Genomic DNA, 20378 nt, shown 5'->3' with positions numbered 1-20378 from the left:
CTGACATGGAACATGGCCTATTTAAAATGCTCGTCGAGTATCGACGAAAAATACCACTTGGTTCGGAGATGCTTGGCCTACAAGTATGAACTTGTACATGATTTGTTTGAGAGGTATATCAAGTATCGAAATATTACTCCTTTTGGCTACTGACTGCATGTGGCTGACCTCCACGAAGACATGTCTTTACAACCTATCTGACGTAGCTGGCCACCAACTGGATGTGTCTCACCAACTGGCCTTGTTAGCCTGACCAACTGAATGATGTGTCTATCCAACCTATCTGACGTGCCTAGCCACAGACTGGAGGTGTTTAGCCAACAAATACTGGATGTGCCTGGCCACCAACTGAACATGACTAGCCAACAAACTAAATAGATGCCCCTGACAACTAAATATGTGCCTGGCCACTAAATAGACATGCCTGGCAACCGACTGGACATGCCTTGACACCTAATGGACGTGTCTGACCACAAAATACATGCTTGACCACCAAATACATGCCTGACACCCAAATACGTGCCTGGCCACCAAATGGATGCCGCTACCATATGATTTGCCAGAGTTGTGTCACAGACTCGAAGAGGCTATTGATACCATTACACCGGACTTGTTAAGTAAAGTGTGGGAAGAATTGTATTTTAGGTTGATGTGTACCGTATAACTAAAGGTGCACATATTAAACAATTGTGAAAAAAACTTGGTTAGTTCATCTTCAATTTGATGTATGATTTGTTGTAAATGGTCTAATTTAAAGTTTCATAATACACCATTGAAACTGGGACTTATTTTTATAGACAACCTGTAGTTTTGAAGGGTGTTTTGGAGTCAGAATCCTAGTAAACTTCAATCGGCGCCTGGTGAGAAGCGCAAAACAGTTAACAAGGGATCCGATATTTTATGAATATACTGGATAGTGTAGTGTTTGTTCAAAGTGGACAACATTTCTCAATAAAATGTATAAGTTTCTATTGTCACTTATTCCAGCCAGTAGGCATACATGCTGGGTTATACAAAATGGAAATTCGAAACTGGACAAAATCTTGATAAATAAATCTCAAATAATAATATGTATATATAAAGCCATCGTGTATTTAAAATAACACAAAATATGAAAGAGAAATGTAGATACACAGATCACATTACGTTAAGCAAAAGGTATACATATATAGTTTTAATATAATCGACAAGGTTGAAAGATAGAAACTGCCCCGAAAACTTTAAGTAAACTATGTATACTAGTAATCGGAAGCACCAAACTGATTAACCATATTTTACTCTGAAAATATATCATTACGCAGTAATTAATATCATTCTACACGTACGCACGAACGATACATAAGTAATTACCGATGTTCTAGGCATTGCATCGAACTCTCAGGTACAAAGTACGTAAAAAGGCCATTTATATACACGGGAGTACTCGTACCGCAAGAAAACAAACAACGTAAGGCAGGTACAGTACAACGAACTTCAAACATGAACAAATGAAAAACTGCAAAAAAAAAAAAAAAAAACTAGACCGCTCATGCATTAGATGCGTACGACAAAAGTATGACAGCTAAATACCAAAAATGTAAATACTAAACTAGCGCGAAAACTTATTGAGCTACACGCAGCCATACTGAACAAGAGGAACAAGACTTTGAGACGCGGAAGCTACAGAGGAATTGAATCTAAATCATTAACAATAATTAATATTACGTTCCAATGTACAGACGTGTCGCAAGCGGCAAAGCAAACCGCAAATTACAGAAAAATCACGAATGCCCGGAACTATAAAAAGAGCCACGACTCTACAAAATGTGGACATGACTAAAGACAAACTGGCAAGAAGTGCATTAAAAATCAATAGAAAAAGTAAATTAAATTCGGTGCACCAACACCCAAGATTTAGAAAACAGCCATTACGAAACACACTAACGATTTTCTACAGCGAACACGTCTGCCATGGAACCACAATCCTAATCGAACGAAGTACAAAACTGTAAGCAAGTAAGACGAGTAAGACAAAGTTTTTTTTTTCATAACCTAACTAAAACTAAGTGTGTTTGGGAGGGGTCTGGGTAGGGAAGACTAAGTGCGTCTCAGGTCGAAGCCTATAACGCTCTAATCATGCAGGTTGTGAACCATGCAGGAGAGGTAGCATGCATCATGTGCTAGGAGGGGATTGGCCAGCCATGGCTGCGATTGGCGTCATGAATAACTCCCCTCACTGACTATTCTAGACTAGAACTAGATAAGTTGGGCCCATGTAAAACCTGCAGAGAAACAGGGAAAACCCTGGGCAATGTCATGCGGGGTGCAAGTTTGCATGAATCAAGTGCAGGAGGACAAAGGATGATCAGGATGAAGAGGGGGAAACGTTACAACACAAAACAGAAGTGAAGTGTGCGAGTAGGGGCAGGAGGTGGGGAGGGAGGGAGACTAAGGCCCGAATTCAGAGTTGACCTTCGAAAGCGCATCCAACTCTCATTCATCTGGCAGACTCTCCACCTCTCATACTTCAAAAACGCCTTTCGAATGACTGCCAGCTGAAAGCTTGTTCCCATCCACTTTCAGTGAAGATCTGGCAACATGGCACAAAAATTTTCTTAGATCAAGTACTTGGAGTGTGTGTGGAAAAACGCCCTATTTCATTTCGATTGTCTTTTGTTTGCTCTCCCGCTGAAAATATTTTGTTTGGATTGGACACGAGGTTAGGGTTACCAGACACTGATAATAAAAAAGGACGACATTCATCTCGCAAAAGGAGGACATTTCACTAAAAAGGAGGATAGTATATATATTTTTTAAAAAAGCCATGAATTAATTACAATGGAGTACGATATTTTACAATGTTTTGTCATTTAATACAGTTTCAGTATAAAGAATCAAACAAACTACGCATATACAGCATATTAAAAACACGTGCTTCTGCATGTGCTGCTACCTGTCAAGCTGTCGTAGTACTACTTCTAGTGGGATGACACTGCGGACAGCACGCGCTTTGCGCAGAGTGTAACTGCAGGAATTATCTTACTTTATAAAAAAGCCGGACATTTTGGAGCATTAAGGAAAATTCGGCCGGACGCAAAAAAATACATAAAAAGGAGGACATGTCCTCCTTTTGCCGGACGTCTGGTAACCCTACACGAGGTTGAGAAATTTTCTTAAGATGGATACGTTGCCTAAAATTATAGTGTTTTCTCCAGATGAAAAAGCGATTATTTTTGATCTCGTGAGAAACACAAAACCGTAATCGAAAACAAAACAAAAAAAAACAAAAACAGATGCAGTTTCTTACAGAGAAAAAAAATTGTTTCGAACTCTTGATCCCGACAAAAATCAAACGGGTCTGCTAAATTTCTTATATACCTTCGCGGAACTGGATTTTCATTTTTAAGATCATAAAAAAATTCAAAAACTTCGTCAATGTGATTTGGAAATTCATCCAAATCTTCTGCCATCGCTACAAAACACGTGTCTGATGCACACTTTGCGGGCGAAACGATTTCTTTAAAAACGCATATTTAATTCCAAAACATATTTTACATATCTGCCATATGACAAAAATGTTTTAAACAATTACAAACATACATGAACACGTTTTTATGTGGGAATTATATATTAAAGCATCCACTGCTCCGCCGATTTTCAACTGAACAGGCATTCGAATGAGCTTCAGACCACATTCACTTTCAAGTGGTTGGCTCTCCTTATCCAGCAGTCAACCAACCACTGAAAAACGTCTCTGCCGAGCAGCTTCAATGGAAAAGTCTTTCGGCGTGTGGATAACCGTCGAAAGAGCGGGCCGAATTCAGAGAGCTCTTTCGACGGTTATCCACACACCGAAAGGCTTTTCCATTGAAGCTGCTCGGCAGAGACGTTTTTCAGTGGTTGGTTGACTGTTGGATAAGGAGAGCCAACCACTTGAAAGTGAATGTGGTCTGAAGCTCATTCGAATGCCTGTTCAGTTGAAAATCGGCGGAGCAGTTGATGGTTTTAATATATAATTCCCACATAAAAACGTGTTCATGTATGTTTGTAATTGTTTAAAACATTTTTGTCATATGGCAGATATGTAAAATATGGTTTGGAATTAAATATGCGTTTTTAAAGAAATCGTTTCGCCCGCAAAGTGTGCATCAGACACGTGTTTTGTAGCGATGGCAGAAGATTTGGATGAATTTCCAAATCACATTGACGAGGTTTTTGAATTTTTTTATGATCTTAAAAATGAAAATCCAGTTCCGCGAAGGTATATAAGGAAATTTAGCGGACCCGTTTTATTTTTGACGGGATCAAGCCTTAAAGCGACGCAGTGCAGCGGATACTCACGTCACTATGGGGCACCGTGGTGGTGGGGGAGTACATGTTGCTGTTGGACGGCGAACACGCCTGCAACATGTTGACATCGACCTCCTTCTTGATGTGGGCGGTGGTGGGGGGTAGCGTGGGTCCATCTCCAGACATCATGGACACCTGCAACAAGTCGAGAGCCGCTCCGTCAGCTGCCCGCACAACAAGCACTGCTTGATGCAGAGAACACAAGTGACGGCGCCTGATGATTCACATGCACACGAGACTCTTGATCGAATAAAACTGTTTTCCACTCGACTTGACAAAGACCGTTGAGTTTCTTGCCCTAGTTAAAGAAGTCGGTGACGCAAATATAGGACTGAATCGGCAAGCAGTGCTCTAGTTACGCTCACGTCAAATACCAGCAAAGAGACGGTGTTAAAACGTTTGTGTTATACAAAAAGAAGTATTTCGTTAGTCCCATTATTTTTAAATCTGTATAGTCACTAGCTATGCCGTCAACAGACGCGCCACGATTAACTACTTACACAATCAAATGGTGGATTTATCTGTCAGTCAGTTGTGAAAATGTTGTGCATTTAATCTGCAAACACACACACGATTGTACTGGAAATTTTACCAGTATTAGAGTAGCTTAAAGCATAATTAATTTTGACTAAAAATATTATTTTAGAATTAATTTGTGATTATAATAACGTACTGCGCAAAATCGTCAACTTTGATTGCTATTGATGTTAAGCTATCTTTACTAGTACTTACTGTTACTGTATTACATAAAAAAATATGCATCATTATAAAATAATTATATATATATATTTTCTTTAGATTAAGAAAATGCTACTAACAGAAATATCAAATATTTAGTGTGCTACGATGAACTCCCTCATAAACCACGGAAAAAAATTGCTGGCAAGACGTAAGTGATGTGCAAGGAAATGCTTGAGCACTGTTATTAAACACGTTTATCTGTGCATGGTCAGTTATTGTTACATAGGTGGTCATTATGTGTTGTTAACTGAGAACGATGAAAATTAAAATCTTTGTTGATCGTACAATATTTTCAACTAATTCAGTTACGTCCTTTTTTATTTAAATATTGTTACTTATTTTGTTTTCAGCGTAGTACGGACTATCTCAATAATTTACTTGACCATTTATTTCTAACTTTCCTTCATGATATGTGTTTAAGTCAAATAATTATTATGAAAGGACACATTGATATCCAAAACAGCTTATTTGTAGGACACAAATGCTAAGAAATAAGATCCGACTTTAAATGATGAAACGTTCAATTATTTTTGTTTTTATTCTTGACAAACTAAACAATTTTCTTGTTAAGGAAGTTTTAAAAAGCAGTAGCTAACAAACACAGAGAAACATTTTCAAAAACCAAACTGGGCAAAACAATAATTTAACCACACGGAAAAAAAAAATTCTTGTTTGCTGCAAGCAGCTTAGAAAGTCAATGAACGGTCATCCAAAGTATGAAAGACAGTTGGAAACAGGCAATTAAATGTGTTTACCATTTCTGAATTATCCAGTAGCAGACCTACATTGTTAAAGAATCACGGAACTGTGAACTTATGGACCCATGTGGTTAAAACAGTAATAAAATTTCAATATTTACATTATAATTATTTGAACTAAACTTTAGTCTCGTGAAAAATTGCCTACATAAGAACACGGGCTATGCACCAAGACGGTATCTTCATATTTCTAAGCCAACATAACAAATTAAGCAAGTGACAATAACTGGTTAGTGTGACAAGATGTAAAACATTTCCATTGTCTTGAAAAAAAATTATAGTTTTTCAAGTATGTTTTGTCAATTGTTAATTTAAATGGAGTATTGAGACGATAAAAAGGTTTTATTGTTTCTATGTGATTATATTAATATGATGTGTAGAGATAAGATATAAATGAAAATCTTCCCACGTGTATCTTGGAGATGTGTAATTGGCACACGCCTTGTATAAATAAAATAAAACAAATTGAACAAATAATAGAAAACATTTGTAATTTTAAATTACATGTAATTCTATAAATTAAACGTATTGATAAACACAGAAATTAACATATCATTTAGATCTGAAAAGTTTAATTATTTAATGTGTTGTCAGTGAAACAGAGACTTTCGAGCGGTCATGAAAAAGTAGTGGAATAACCATTAATCCTTAGACAAAAAAGTTAATAATTTTAATGTTATCTTAGTTATAATATGGAGCACTAATCTTTGACAAGCCAAAATATATTTCAAAATACGCTAGCAGGAATACAATCATATTTCCAAATTTTCAACAAAAAAAATGCGTTAGAAACAGAACTGGAATCTACATTTGTACAAATTTGTACAAAAAGTTTTGATAATTCTATATAAAAAAAATCAGACTAAAATGTATTACTGGTAAAAGTGGTGAAACTAGGTAATAAAACTCTCAGTCAGGTACCGCTAACTACAGGTTCTGTTTGAATGTCTAATACGCACCCTCAACATTCACTTCAAACAGCATGCAACCTGGCCTACATCTATCGCCTGCAGCTCCATAACCGTGCCGCCGATGTGTGCGATTATCTCCTAATATTGCTTGTACAGGATGAGTCTGAATATCACCAACCAACTTCAGCTGCTGGTTCGTCACTTGAAAATAAGTTGAAAACATTTACGTTCTAAAGTGGTTCACAAGGCGGATATGCGTCTTTACTTTTTTTTTTTACTGTAAATAACAGAGAAAGTAATATAACAATTGGGAGTAACACCTTTATTTTTCACACACTTTTGTGACAAGTTACTTACGCCTAGATATTCTATGAAATAATTTTGTGACAGCGACAAAATTCGCAATGGTTGTAGAACATCATTGTATTAAACATACTCCCTACTCTTTTATGTTCCATTTGAAATAGTTTCCCTGTTACTGACAATAAAACATGTGTTTCATCTCCAACTTCAAAGACATATGCCAGCTTGCTAAGCACTTTAGGCCATATGTTATCAACTTATTTCGTCGTGGTGAAACAGTAACTGAAATGTGTCGATCGAATTCAGATTTATCCTGCATTCCACAATTGCAAGTTCTGTCGGTTACACCAGTCTCAGACTGTGGAAAATTTTAGTGAGGTTTCGACACAACGCGGCCGCCAGGCCAAATGCAGATTCGATCCCCTGTGGTACGGAAAGGATGTCGAATAAACAACCAATCTGAATCCCGCTACCTTTCTGCGTCGCGGTCATGTGATCGGGGTCATGCATGACCACAGAGCTTGAAAGCTAGGCGCTTGGACCAATGGCGTTGTCACGTTCACGTAAGTGCAGGGGGAAAAAAACCTTAATTGTCAAGTATCACATTATAAAATATATGTACCTTTGGTAACTATTGCTTTAATTATTGTCTCAATATATTTTATCTTACCACTAAAACATGTTGCAAACCAACAAAGTTCATAGATGCTTAAGGCGACATTATTATTTTTTAATTCTCACTAAGTCTCTGTCTCACCATGTTGGTTATTTTTCTTGCTATTACTATTATTTTGAGGGATTTCCCTGGTAAATCATGATATCGGTCTTTCATTTAATGCTTCATCTCAAATTTTGATACCAGAATTCTAATAAATATGATCTAATACCGGTTAGTAAGAGTTTTCGAAAATAACATTTGGTGAATATCTGATGAGAAAATCAAGGTATGTATCGGAATTAATTTACAGTAAATTTCCTTATTTAACTGTAGTGACAATAAATAAGACAACGAACGAACACGTGTGAGAACGGGTCGTAAGTCTAGCTTTCCAAAAATACTATAATACATAATTAATTGTGATTAAAAACATGTTTCAAATACGAGAAAAAGTGAACACTTGTCTTCTTGAGCAATTCATACCTCTAATTGTTAACAGATAAATGCTAATGAAATGAGTTACGGTGGAGAAGGGTTCGGGAACGCGAGTCAACGCAGTGGTTAAGGCACTGCGCTCGTGACCCGGAGCAGGCGCGGCCGTCCTTTCATGTCTGTGCCACTCGGTTCTCGGTTCCCAGCTCCAGCACTGGCCTGGACCGCTAGGAGAGGCTGGACGCAATCCCGCCACGCCACACGCTCTCTGGCCTGCCTGAGGGGCGATGCACTTGGATAAGCCCCTTGTGATACTCTTGGGATGGTTTGGATTTCAAACTCTTTATTCAAAAACGATACATCACACTGGTTACATCTGGTAACCACAGGGTACAAAATACACTTATTACAGTATTCCAAACCGCCAGGGTTTCTTCCCCAGTTATATGGTACAAGTTCCTGTAGTCCTTTGGTTCCAAACACCTTAAGTCTAATATTTCGGATGTGAAAGATTTTCAGGAAAAAGTAGTGAAAAAAACCTGCGTAATACAATTAACATATGCGTCAAATGGATAAATGGATGGAAATAAAATTACAAAGAAAAACAGGACACGAAACAGTATAAACATGAGTCGTCGCTAAACCCCTCCCACTTCTCTCTGCGTGCATGGTACTGCCTCGGCGCCGTTATCTGTCGCTGAGCGGCCTTGGATTTTCCGTGGGCCACCGCGCGAAGTGGCGTGAATAAGCGACGGCCTTCTGGACTGTTCGGGCGTCGGGTCGGCCCGGGATGACGCGACTCGTCACTGCCGCTCTCGTCGGTTCGAGAAGGGCGCTGGCCGCGGGAGTTCCGTGCGTTTCCCGAGCGAAGGGAAGTGCCACATCGGCGAAGAGGGTGAGAGACCCTCCCTGAGAGTGACGCGACGCGGAGTTTCGACTGGATCGTGAGAGTGCGCTACGCAATGCCTCTGTTCTGTTTACTTTTACCGAGTCATTACCCAATGCCTCTGTTTCGTTTACTCGTGGGTTTATAGACTGTAATGGCCCCACTGTCGTCTAACGTTGAGTCCAATTTTTTTTTTTTTTAATTTCCATCGTTCGTCCGCGTCCATCGTTTGTCTGGACCCGGGCAAGCAGGGCAACCGCGCCGGCTCTTTTACTATACCGAGACTCTGGCATAGTAAATGTATAGATTAATTTTCATTACATTGCGTAAACATCATTTATTCGGATTTTAATACCGCTAAATTCATCTTTATGATTATTTTTCGTACTTTCGACATCTACATAAATTAGCAAAACAATCGTTAAATACTTAAATACGTGGTTGGCTTAAAAAAACGGTGATTTAAGGAGTTTATTTTTGTTCCGTTACCGGGGAAAAAAACCTTTTGTTGTGGGGAAAGAGAGGGGGGTTTTCCTTTCTACCAAAAAGGCAAGGGGAGCCACTCTCTCGAATATGAGGGCAGAGCGAAGTCCGGCGCCGCCTGTGCGTCCCCGGGTTGGACGAACCCCGCCCGGGGCCTCCGACCACATTATCCTTCAATCGAGGCGCGGCGTCACCTAATGGCATGCGCGGCGGGGCGACACGGCAGTCTCCCCGCCCGGCCGCCAGGCCGCAGCACCGCCGCAGTCTCCCAACACCTTCCTAGTGCATTCTCACACACCACTCAGAACCACATTCATGTTCCGTCGAAATGAATCCCTCGAGAAGTCGCACGACGTGTGTCATCTCTCACAACTGCGATGATCAAGTCGGTAAACTGACCGAATGTCCCCACCGGTTCAATCAAAGTTTATCGTCTCGAATATGTTATCTAATTTTTTTTATCATAAAGCAGCAGTTTCCTGTTACTTTAAAATAGTAAAAGTTTCTAAAAATGTTATTTCAGTGGATTATACTTCCGAAAAATATACATGTTTGTCTAAAATAACGCATTCACTGAATACCTAGCGTATAAACAGTATTTCATTTAAAACTTTAGATTTTTATTAAATCGATTATTTTAAGAAAGTTCACAAGTGTCAAATGAATTGATTGCAAAGGATTGAATTTAATAAATGAATTATGGTGTGGAACTGCCTTGAGAGTTTTCTGTTAGTCAGGAAGGCTTTATAATGTGATAATGCTTATTCTTTAAAAAAAGTTTCCAGTTGTAAAAGAATTAATAAAACTAGTCTCAGTTGAGTGCACGCAGCTTTTGACATAAATTACTGACAGAAGTCAATTACAAAATGGTTTTATTAGACCATGCATAAGAACGTAGTCTATAATAGGCTAACGGATACATAATCGTCAGAACAAAAGTGTTTTTCATAATGAATATACTTGTTTTCATGGTTTCGGAAAACATATAGGTATAATCTATATACACAAAAATGAATGTTTGTTTGTTTGTTTGTTTGTTCGTCCCGTTTACGATGAAACTTTGGTGAGTTGTTATGCGCATGCCCGCGAAGGTTTCTGAGTTAGTACCACCATTTTACAATAGGTGGCACGCGAATCGTTTCAACAAATGTGTGTATTTCACATAGTTGGGCGGCAGTTAGTGTGTTTTCGTTATATGAGTGTGTGTGCACGACAAAACGTAATTAAATATAAAAGATATAAAAATATGTAGATAGAGATATATAGGAGATAGAGAGGTAGAAAGAGGTTTGGAGAATGAGATAAAGAGATATATATAGATACGTATACATATATAGAAAGATATAGCGATAGAGATATGGATACATAAATATATTGATACAGAGATATATAGAGAGCGAGAGATGGTTTGTATTATTTGTGTACCTACTTCAAACAAATTACAAAAAAAAAATAATAATGAGGCATTGCAAGGCATGCCGGGCATCAGCTAGTTACATATAAAGTACTACCTAAGCGTTGCACCTACACAACAAACATCAGTGTTAAACCGAACATACTTTATATATAAAAAGTATTAATCTATACAAAGTACACTACCACATTTTGAATTATTCTGTGTGGGGTGTCGAAACTGGGGCTATACACGCTGCTGTAAGGTTGTTGGCTAAAATATTAGAGATCCTGCACTGTTTAAAATTTTAACCTTAAATTTACAACAAACGCTTGTAACAAATTATTCATGGGGCTTCTTTAATTAACAATTATTTTCGTAAATTTGCGGGTACAAAGCTCACCGACTCTGAGCATGAATCCACAACGAATAAGCTTGGTGTATCAGCAAATAACTTCAAAAACTTAAGACCACTGCAAGAATAGTTTTATTTCTTCCATGCACGTTCTTACCCTGTTTGTAACGAAAAAAAGAGAATTTGGAAGTTAAAATACAGCGTTGTTTCTACGAAGACCCACTCGTCTGAAATTATGAAGAACTCTGTTTATTCGAGGCGAATTACTAGTTGAAAAGTCCGTAAATTTACTGTCATTTATTTAGTGTGGATGGCGAGCATAAGATCCCTGGTTCTATTTCCAGCCAGGTCACTGGAGGGGGACAGGACTATTTGTGGTCCCTTCTCCATTATAACAGCGGAAGGCAATAACCAACCACTGCAGGACTATCCCGCCATTGAAACTCCGTGTAAATCGCGGTATACCCCACTGTAAACGACTGGCTGGCCGCCAGAACTGGAGTCCAGCAGCAGACTTGAGGACGTCGCAAGCTACATTAATCAACTGAGCGACAAGCGGAGACAATGACGCACTTAATAAAGCACAGCGGTAAATTAATAACACGCTTTATGAAGCAGCATGGAGAGTAACGGGCAATTACGCATACGCTTTCTGTGTGACTTTTTTTTTTCCGGTGAGAGGCGACACTTTTAATTAATGTGTTGTCAAGGGATGGGAAAGAAAAGGGAGGGGGGGGGGGTGAGGGGCCTTCCTAACCCAATTCTGGCTATTACTGTGATGGAAATCAGATCATTCACATTCGGTGAAAAAAATCCACCAAATGGTCATAGTATTTTTTTTTTCCTTTTGCTCCTTTGCAAATTAATTTATAGATATATCATTATTGATTCTAAACACTGTAAATTTTTCAGAAAAATTTTGTAAGGACATTCTAGAATGCACACGGAATAAATATAAGGGTCTTCGGTAAACACGTAATCAGAAGGAGTACGTGTGTTTTTTTTTTTTTTTATAAATATAGATTCAAGATTGATTTTTGTACTATTGTTCAAAGTAGGTAAATACTATAATCGTAATTTTATTAACATACCCAATAATTTACAAAAACCATTGCATCAACTGTAAACAGCTTTCTTCGTAAATTCAAGGTGAAATTTTTTAACAGTTAACGAACAGCATTCATTACAGCCTTTTATGTAACGTGGGGTTTAAACATTATTTTTTTTTTAATGTAACCAAAACGAAACGTTTACTTCTTCCGGTAAAATGTGTAGGCTACAACTAAATAAGTTGGCAATTTGTCCGGTTTCTTGCTTCACTCCGTCAGATGGGACAGCAGGGAAGTTCTCGATGACGTATTTTCCATCCCACTCGCCTGGCGACTAGGGTTCAGAACCGGGATATCCCGGTCCCGAAAAGTACTTCCGGTATAGCAAAATAACCGGGAATTTAAAATCGATTCCCGGTTATTTCGGTACTTTCGGGACTCGACATCGACAGCACAGAATTACGCCATTGTTCGTTGAAAAATTATATCGCGGGTGCGCGGGAATAAGGGGATAAGTCAAATATTGGCAAAAAATGTTTATGGTATGAAATAAAGGAGAACAAGCTCTACAAAATGGTCCAAATGGGTTAAGTCTAGCACCCTTGTGTGTTATTCTATGGCACTGAACTTTTGGAATGATTAATTACTGATCTTGCATACTTGAAAGAACTTTAAATGTTTAATATCTTAATTTAAGTAATTTTGACATATCCCCTTTTTCCCGCGCACCCGCGATATATAAATATATAGTTGGTTGTGAAAAGAAGTAATGTTATTTTAAGTAAATAATTATGTGATTGTTCATGCGTTAAAATTATTACATTATTTGTTTAGATTTTATTTTCAGCATTGAAGATTGAGATGAAGGCTGAGAGTAAAGTGATATGTTCACGTTAGTAGAAACAGCTGCAAAAAATATTGTAACACAAATGTTTATATTTTTACTTTTGGTCACTAAAAACTTGTTTGATCGTTCAAAACTATTACTACTTCAATCACAGACTGATGTACTATTAATAATAATAAAAAAACTATCTGGTGCATAAAGTACCGGGAATTCTCGGTTCCGATGAAGACTAGTAAGGAAATTTCCCGGTTCTGCAAATCGGTTAGGGTTCCGAATACCCTACTGGCGACCAATGCCGAATCCGTCCGCACACGTAACTGCAGTTTCATCGCTGCCGTGTGCTTCCCTGACACAAGTGAGGGGTGCGCTACTGCACCGGGGGTTGCAGCGTGTCACTGTTCATGTTCTTTAAGTGATCCACGCAATGGGGAATTTTGATTTAATACAATGTCTTTGGAAAACGCCCTTACAGTTTTGCCATAGGAAACCTACCGCGTTCATTGGTGTTGTCGCTGTTTTGTCCACACACACACACACAAACAACAACACACACACACACATATATATATATACATATATATATACACACACGCACACATATACACACATACACACCATGAAGAGAGATTAAAACTAATCTCAATCCTAGTAAAAATAAGCTGAACATCTGAAATAATTGTTCTGTGTGCGCCTCAACTATTTTCCTCCTTCTGCATACTTTCTGTACAACCGATAAACACGCTCTTGTCTTCAGCTATATTTACATTATTCCCATGAGAATACGTGCACTGTCCCTGTACACGTCCCTGTCACGTGTTTCCGAGACTGGACAATAGTAATTTATATTTAAATGATACGAAAAAAAAATTACAAAACACCCCAAAAATTGTAGACTGTTTGAATTTTGCATCTGAATATCAAACCAAATCAAGTACCTATCCGGTGGTTTGAACCATGTTCCAAAATGAACAACAATTTTAATGCATTCTCCATCTGATATCTTCAGAGAGAGAGAGAGAGAGAGAGAGAGAGAGAGAGAGAGAGAATTATAACTTTTGAGAACTCACCAACTGCATAATTTAAACCCCCATTTCAAATAATAATAAAAATTGTCATCTTCGCTATGATTCAACAAAAAAACACGAGTTAAATAAACGCTAAACTGGTTGGTTTACCGCTTCAAGTCCCATGGCTGCACGCTTCGCGCGTAGAGGCGATGTTGCCACACGATCGCACTGCGCTGCAGCCCGTAGCGACTCCTAGCGTCCGGGCCTCGCGAACAACTGCAGGCTTGGTGGGCTCGTTCCACTGATAAGCCCGGTGTTATCGCCGAGATAAAATACGCAAACACACAATAAGAGAAAGTAATTAATTTCCCACGTCAACTTATCTGGCATGAAAGCAAGGCCACAGAACAGATGACTTAGCTGCTGGGGTTATAAAAAGTGGATATAAATAAATAAATGGGATCATCGTATAAGATTCAATAGTAACTTCACCGAATCATTAGGCTACAGTGAATTTATGTTTAGCATTTCCTTTATTAATTAAACTTATTCATGGAGTTATCATTAACTAAGAGTTATCATTAACGCTAACATCAAATCCCGGTCCAGTCAATCTGATTAGGATTCAATGGTTTCCTAAAATCACAAAGAGATTACGGGAAGGTTCCGCTTATTATAGAACGATATCTGTTCCTAACGAACTAGTTGTTGAAAAGCATTAAATACAAAATTAAAATATGCGTGTACGAAACTCAAAGGCGTATAAGAGGTTTTTTTTTTTACTTCAAAGTTTACGCAGGAGAATAGGACATGGTTCTGGTAGGAAGTTCTGGTAAGGCAAGTTAATGTTGGTTGCACTTTTCAACCAAAATAGTTTATCGTGGTACCAGATCTTGGATAGATAAGAATGTTTGCAGAGAACTTCAAACAATAAAATGTACTATGTTTAGGAAGATCATCTCTTGGAAATCCTGTAACAAAAATAATCAACTTATTAAAAATAAATTATAATTGTTAGGCATTCAAGAGAAAGTGTCTGGCACGTTACTGTGAATTGTTACTAGAGGTTTTTTCTGCAGCAATTCTCTCTCTCTCTCTCTCTCTCTCTCTCTCTGTGTCCATCTCTCTCTCTGTCCATCTCTCTCTCTCTGTCTATCTCTCTCTCTCTGTGTCCATCTCTCTCTCTCTGTCCATCTCTCTCTCTCTGTCCATCTCTCTCTCTCTGTCCATCTCTCTCTCTCTGTCCATCTCTCTCTCTCTGTCTATCTCTCTCTCTCTGTGTCCATCTCTCTCTCTCTGTCCATCTCTCTCTCTCTGTCCATCTCTCTCTCTGTCTATCTCTCTCTCTCTGTGTCCATCTCTCTCTCTCTGTCCATCTCTCTCTCTCTGTCTATATCTCTCTCTGTGACCATCTCTCTCTCTCTGTCCATCTCTCTCTCTGTCTATCTCTCTCTCTCTGTGTCCATCTCTCTATCTCTGTCCATCTCTCTCTCTCTCTGTGTATCTCTCTCTCTCTGTCCATCTCTCTCTCTGTGTCCATCTCTCTCTCTGTCCATCTCTCTCTCTCTGTGTCCATCTCTCTCTCTCTGTCCATCTCTCTCTCTGTCTATCTCTCTCTCTGTGTCCATCTCTCTCTCTCTGTCCATCTTTCTCTCTCTGTCTATCTCTCTCTCTCTGTCTATCTCTCTCTCTCTGTCTATCTCTCTCTCTCTGTGTCCATCTCTCTCTCTCTGTCCATCTCTCTCTCTCTGTCCATCTCTCTCTCTGTGTCCATCTCTCTCTCTCTGTCCATCTCTCTCTCTGTCTATCTCTCTCTCTCTGTGTCCATCTCTCTCTCTGTCCATCTCTCTCTCTCTGTCCATCTCTCTCTCTCTGTCCATCTCTCTCTCTCTGTATCTCTCTCTCTGTCCATCTCTCTCTCTCTGTCCATCTCTCTCTCTGTCCATCTCTCTCTCTCTGTGTATCTCTCTCTGTCCATCTCTCTCTCTCTGTCCATCTCTCTCTCTCTCTGTCCATCTCTCTCTCTCTCTGTCCATCTCTCTCTCTCTGTCTCCATCTCTCTCTCTCTGTGTCCATCTCTCTCTCTGTCCATCTCTCTCTCTCTGTCTATCTCTCTCTCTGTGTCCATCTCTCTCTCTCTGTCCATCTCTCTCTCTCTGTCCATCTCTCTCTCTGTGTCCATCTCTCTCTCTCTGTCCATCTCTCTCTCTGTCTATCTCTCTCTCTCTGTGTCCATCTCTCTCTCTCTGTGTATCTCTCTCTCTCTGTGTCCATCTCTCTCTCTGTCCATCTCTCTCTCTCTGTCCATCTCTCTCTCTCTGTCCATCTCTCTCTCTCTGTCCATCTCTCTCTCTCTGTGTATCTCTCTCTCTCTGTCCATCTCTCTCTCTCTGTGTATCTCTCTCTCTGTCCATCTCTCTCTCTCTGTCCATCTCTCTCTCTCTGTCCATCTCTCTCTCTCTGTGTCCATCTCTCTCTGTGTGTCCATCTCTCTCTCTCTGTGTCCATCTCTCTCTCTGTCCATCTCTCTCTCTCTGTGTCCATCTCTCTCTCTGTCCATCTCTCTCTCTCTGTCCATCTCTCTCTCTGTCTATCTCTCTGTCTGTGTCCATCTCTCTCTCTCTGTCCATCTCTCTCTCTGTCCATCTCTCTCTCTGTCCATCTCTCTCTCTCTGTGTCCATCTCTCTCTCTGTGTATCTCTCTCTCTGTGTCCATCTCTCTCTCTCTGTCCATCTCTCTCTCTGTCCATCTCTCTCTCTCTGTCCATCTCTCTCTCTCTCTGTGTCCATCTCTCTCTCTGTCCATCTCTCTCTCTCTCTGTGTCCATCTCTCTCTCTGTCTATCTCTCTCTCTCTGTGTCCATCTCTCTCTCTGTCTATCTCTCTCTCTCTGTGTCCATCTCTCTCTCTCTGTCCATCTCTCTCTCTGTGTCCATCTCTCTCTCTCTGTCCATCTCGCTCTCTCTGTCCATCTCTCTCTCTGTCCATCTCTCTCTCTGTCTATCTCTCTCTCTGTCCATCTCTCTCTCTGTCCATCTCTCTCTCTGTCTATCTCTCTCTCTCTGTGTCCATCTCTCTCTCTCTGTCCATCTCTCTCTCTCTGTCCATCTCTCTCTCTGTGTCCATCTCTCTCTCTGTCCATCTCTCTCTCTCTGTGTATCTCTCTCTCTGTCCATCTCTCTCTCTCTGTGTCCATCTCTCTCTCTCTGTCCATCTCTCTCTCTCTGTCCATCTCTCTCTCTCTGTCCATCTCTCTCTCTCTGTCCATCTCTCTCTCTCTGTCCATCTCTCTCTCTCTGTCCATCTCTCTCTCTGTCCATCTCTCTCTCTCTGTCCATCTCTCTCTCTCTGTGTATCTCTCTCTCTGTCCATCTCTCTCTCTGTCCATCTCTCTCTCTCTGTCCATCTCTCTCTCTCTGTGTCCATCTCTCTCTGTGTGTCCATCTCTCTCTCTCTCTGTCCATCTCTCTCTCTCTGTGTCCATCTCTCTCTCTCTGTCCATCTCTCTCTCTGTCCATCTCTCTCTCTGTGTATCTCTATCTGTGTCCATCTCTCTCTCTCTGTCCATCTCTCTCTGTGTATCTCTCTCTCTGTGTCCATCTCTCTCTCTCTGTCTATCTATCTCTCTGTGTCATCTCTCTCTCTGTCCATCTCTCTCTCTGTCCATCTCTCTCTCTCTGTCTATCTCTCTCTCTCTGTGTCCATCTCTCTCTCTCTGTCCATCTCTCTCTCTGTCTATCTCTTTCTCTCTGTCCATCTCTCTCTCTCTCTCTGTCCATCTCTCTCTCTCTGTCCATCTCTCTCTCTGTGTATCTCTCTCTCTCTGTCTATCTCTCTCTCTGTGTCCATCTCTCTCTCTGTCCATCTCTCTCTCTCTGTCTATCTCTCTCTCTCTGTGTCCATCTCTCTCTCTGTCCATCACTCTCTCTGTCTATCTCTCTCTCTCTCTGTCTATCTCTCTCTCTGTCTATCTCTCTCTCTCTGTGTCCATCTCTCTCTCTCTCTCTGTCCATCTCTCTCTCTGTCCATCTCTCTCTGTGTCCATCTCTCTCTCTCTGTCCATCTCTCTCTCTCTGTCTCTCTCTCTCTCTCTCTGACCATCTCTCTCTGTGTCCATCTCTCTCTCTCTGTCCATCTCTCTCTCTCTGTCCATCTCTCTCTGTGTATCTCTCTCTCTCTGTGTCCATCTCTCTCTCTGTCCATCTCTCTCTCTGTCCATCTCTCTCTCTCTGTGTCCATCTCTCTCTCTCTGTGTCCATCTCTCTCTCTCTGTGTCCATCTCTCTCTCTCTGTCTATCTCTCTCTCTCTCTGTCCATCTCTCTCTCTCTGTCTATCTCTCTCTCTCTGTGTCCATCTCTCTCTCTCTGTCTATCTCTCTCTCTCTGTCTATCTCTCTCTCTCTCTGTGTCCATCTCTCTCTCTCTGTCCATCTCTCTCTCTCTCTCTGTGTGTGTGTGAGAGAATAATGTCGACACGCAGAAAATACCACAACTGCCACAACTAGCATGGGTTTCTAGAGCATTGTCAGCATAACCGTGTGTGCATGAGTGTGTGCGTGTTTGTTTAAAGTTAACTTGAAAAATAAAGAGTATATCTCTCTGCAGTAAAATATTACCACATTCAAAAATGACTGCATGTATTTCCAAATAAAAAATTTCAGACTATGGATTTTTCAATCATATATTTATTTGTCTAATTTTTTTTTACATGTAGCGAAGTTAAGGATCCCGCCTATTCAGGTGTGTATTTGTGATAGTGAGACGGGATGTTAAGTGCGACGCTCGCTGGTGCTTCCAGTGCGGTATCGCCTCTAAGCGAAAAGCTCGGAACCGGCGCGCAGTCTTCTCAACGTGCATTATGTATTTTGAAGATAGTAACATAATCTTTTTACTAATTGTTATTTACTAGTTGATGTCTCCCTAACCTTGAGAGCCTACCTAGGCACACATACTGCGTGCAGAGCTTCAGAAAAAAAACCATGCGATTTGAAAAACAATCAAAATATCAGAGTGGTGTCAGTTTACGAAAATAATTTAAGAATATGCTGAGAGCGGATGAGTTAGTTCTGTTTCCGTATGTCGTTTGTAATCTGTATTTTTTAGGAGTGGAAACTCGTGTTGCCAGGATAATTGTTAGGCATTGAAACAACTGGTACAGATTCTTGAAGACGCCACGGGACTTCACTGCACCATTATCTTTATTCCTCGAGCCACGTAATGTTGCAATCCCCGTTCAATCTCGCAGCTGCCCCACGCACTGGGAGAAGACCGCGGGCCAGTTCCAGAGGAGATACCCCGGCGAGCGCCGGGGACGCACCATAACGCCGAAATACCACAACGCCAAAATGCCAAATTGACCACAACGCCGACAGCTAGAAAACTGCTGTGTATCACAACGCCGAATGACCACAACGCCGAATTAACAAACGCCGAATTACCAAACGCCGAATTACCAAACGCCGATTTACCACAACGCCGAAATACATTAACGTCGAAAAATGTCATTGCAGGACTGCCACAAATGACTAGGTTAGGTTAGACTAGGTTAGGTTAGACTAGGTTATGTTAGGCTAGGTTATGTTAGGCTAGGTTAGGTTAGGCTAGGATAGGCTAGGTTATATTACGCTAGGTTAGGTAAGGTTAGGTTTGATTGTGGTATTTCGGCGTTAAGGTACATTTAAGAAACTCGGCGTTGTGGTACACAGCAGTTTTCTAGCTGTCGGCGTTGTGGTCAATTTTTACTTTCGGCGTTATGGTATTTCGGCGTTGTGGTAACGACCCGCGAGCGCCTCGCCAACACGAACCCGCCCCGGACTGGGCGGGCCTTCTGGCGTCCTCAGCCTGCCTGGCGCGTCCTTGGCTTCCTTTGGGGTTGTTCGGGGAGACAAGCAGGCAAGCAGCCACGCGCCTGTGCCGCGATATGAGCGCTCTCTGCGGTCAAGGCTCGGACGCTCTCCCCGATCAGAATAATAATAATCTGAATTTTTTCGGCTAACTTCACCTCTTTTATTACAACACCGAAAATACCTACATTACTCCAAATTTCGGTATTCAGGGACCAGGGCAGGTGGGTAATCCTGTCCTCACTCTCTCCCCCCTGTAGACGGGGAAGGGGGGGGGGGGATAAAACAAAATGACACCAGGGGAAAGTGTGGCGACACTCTTGCTCGTAATCAACGACTGCTGGGGATGCCTTGTGCATGCCGTACAAGAGGGCGGGGGGGGG

The 20378-nt window shown here is 40.7% G+C and overlaps 1 protein-coding gene across 4 annotated transcripts in view; it reads right to left on the bottom strand.

Moving 5' to 3' along the window:
• The window catches only part of LOC134535845 (steroid hormone receptor ERR1), a 380509-nt gene that overhangs the window by 58928 nt on the left and 301203 nt on the right, over positions 1-20378 (bottom strand). For 3 of the 4 annotated variants that reach the window (XM_063375177.1, XM_063375178.1, XM_063375175.1), the window contains one exon: positions 4321-4464. In XM_063375177.1, coding sequence (XP_063231247.1) covers positions 4321-4458 — 138 coding nt within the window. In that variant the 5' untranslated portion in view covers positions 4459-4464. Of the gene's footprint in view, positions 1-4320; positions 4465-14320; positions 14446-20378 lie in introns of those variants that run through there. The other variant, XM_063375176.1, reaches the window with a different exon arrangement.

This window comes from Bacillus rossius, chromosome 10, assembly GCF_032445375.1.
Source record: "Bacillus rossius redtenbacheri isolate Brsri chromosome 10, Brsri_v3, whole genome shotgun sequence".
NCBI lineage: Eukaryota > Metazoa > Arthropoda > Insecta > Phasmatodea > Bacillidae > Bacillus > Bacillus rossius.
This window is presented reverse-complemented; position numbering and strand designations above follow the sequence as displayed.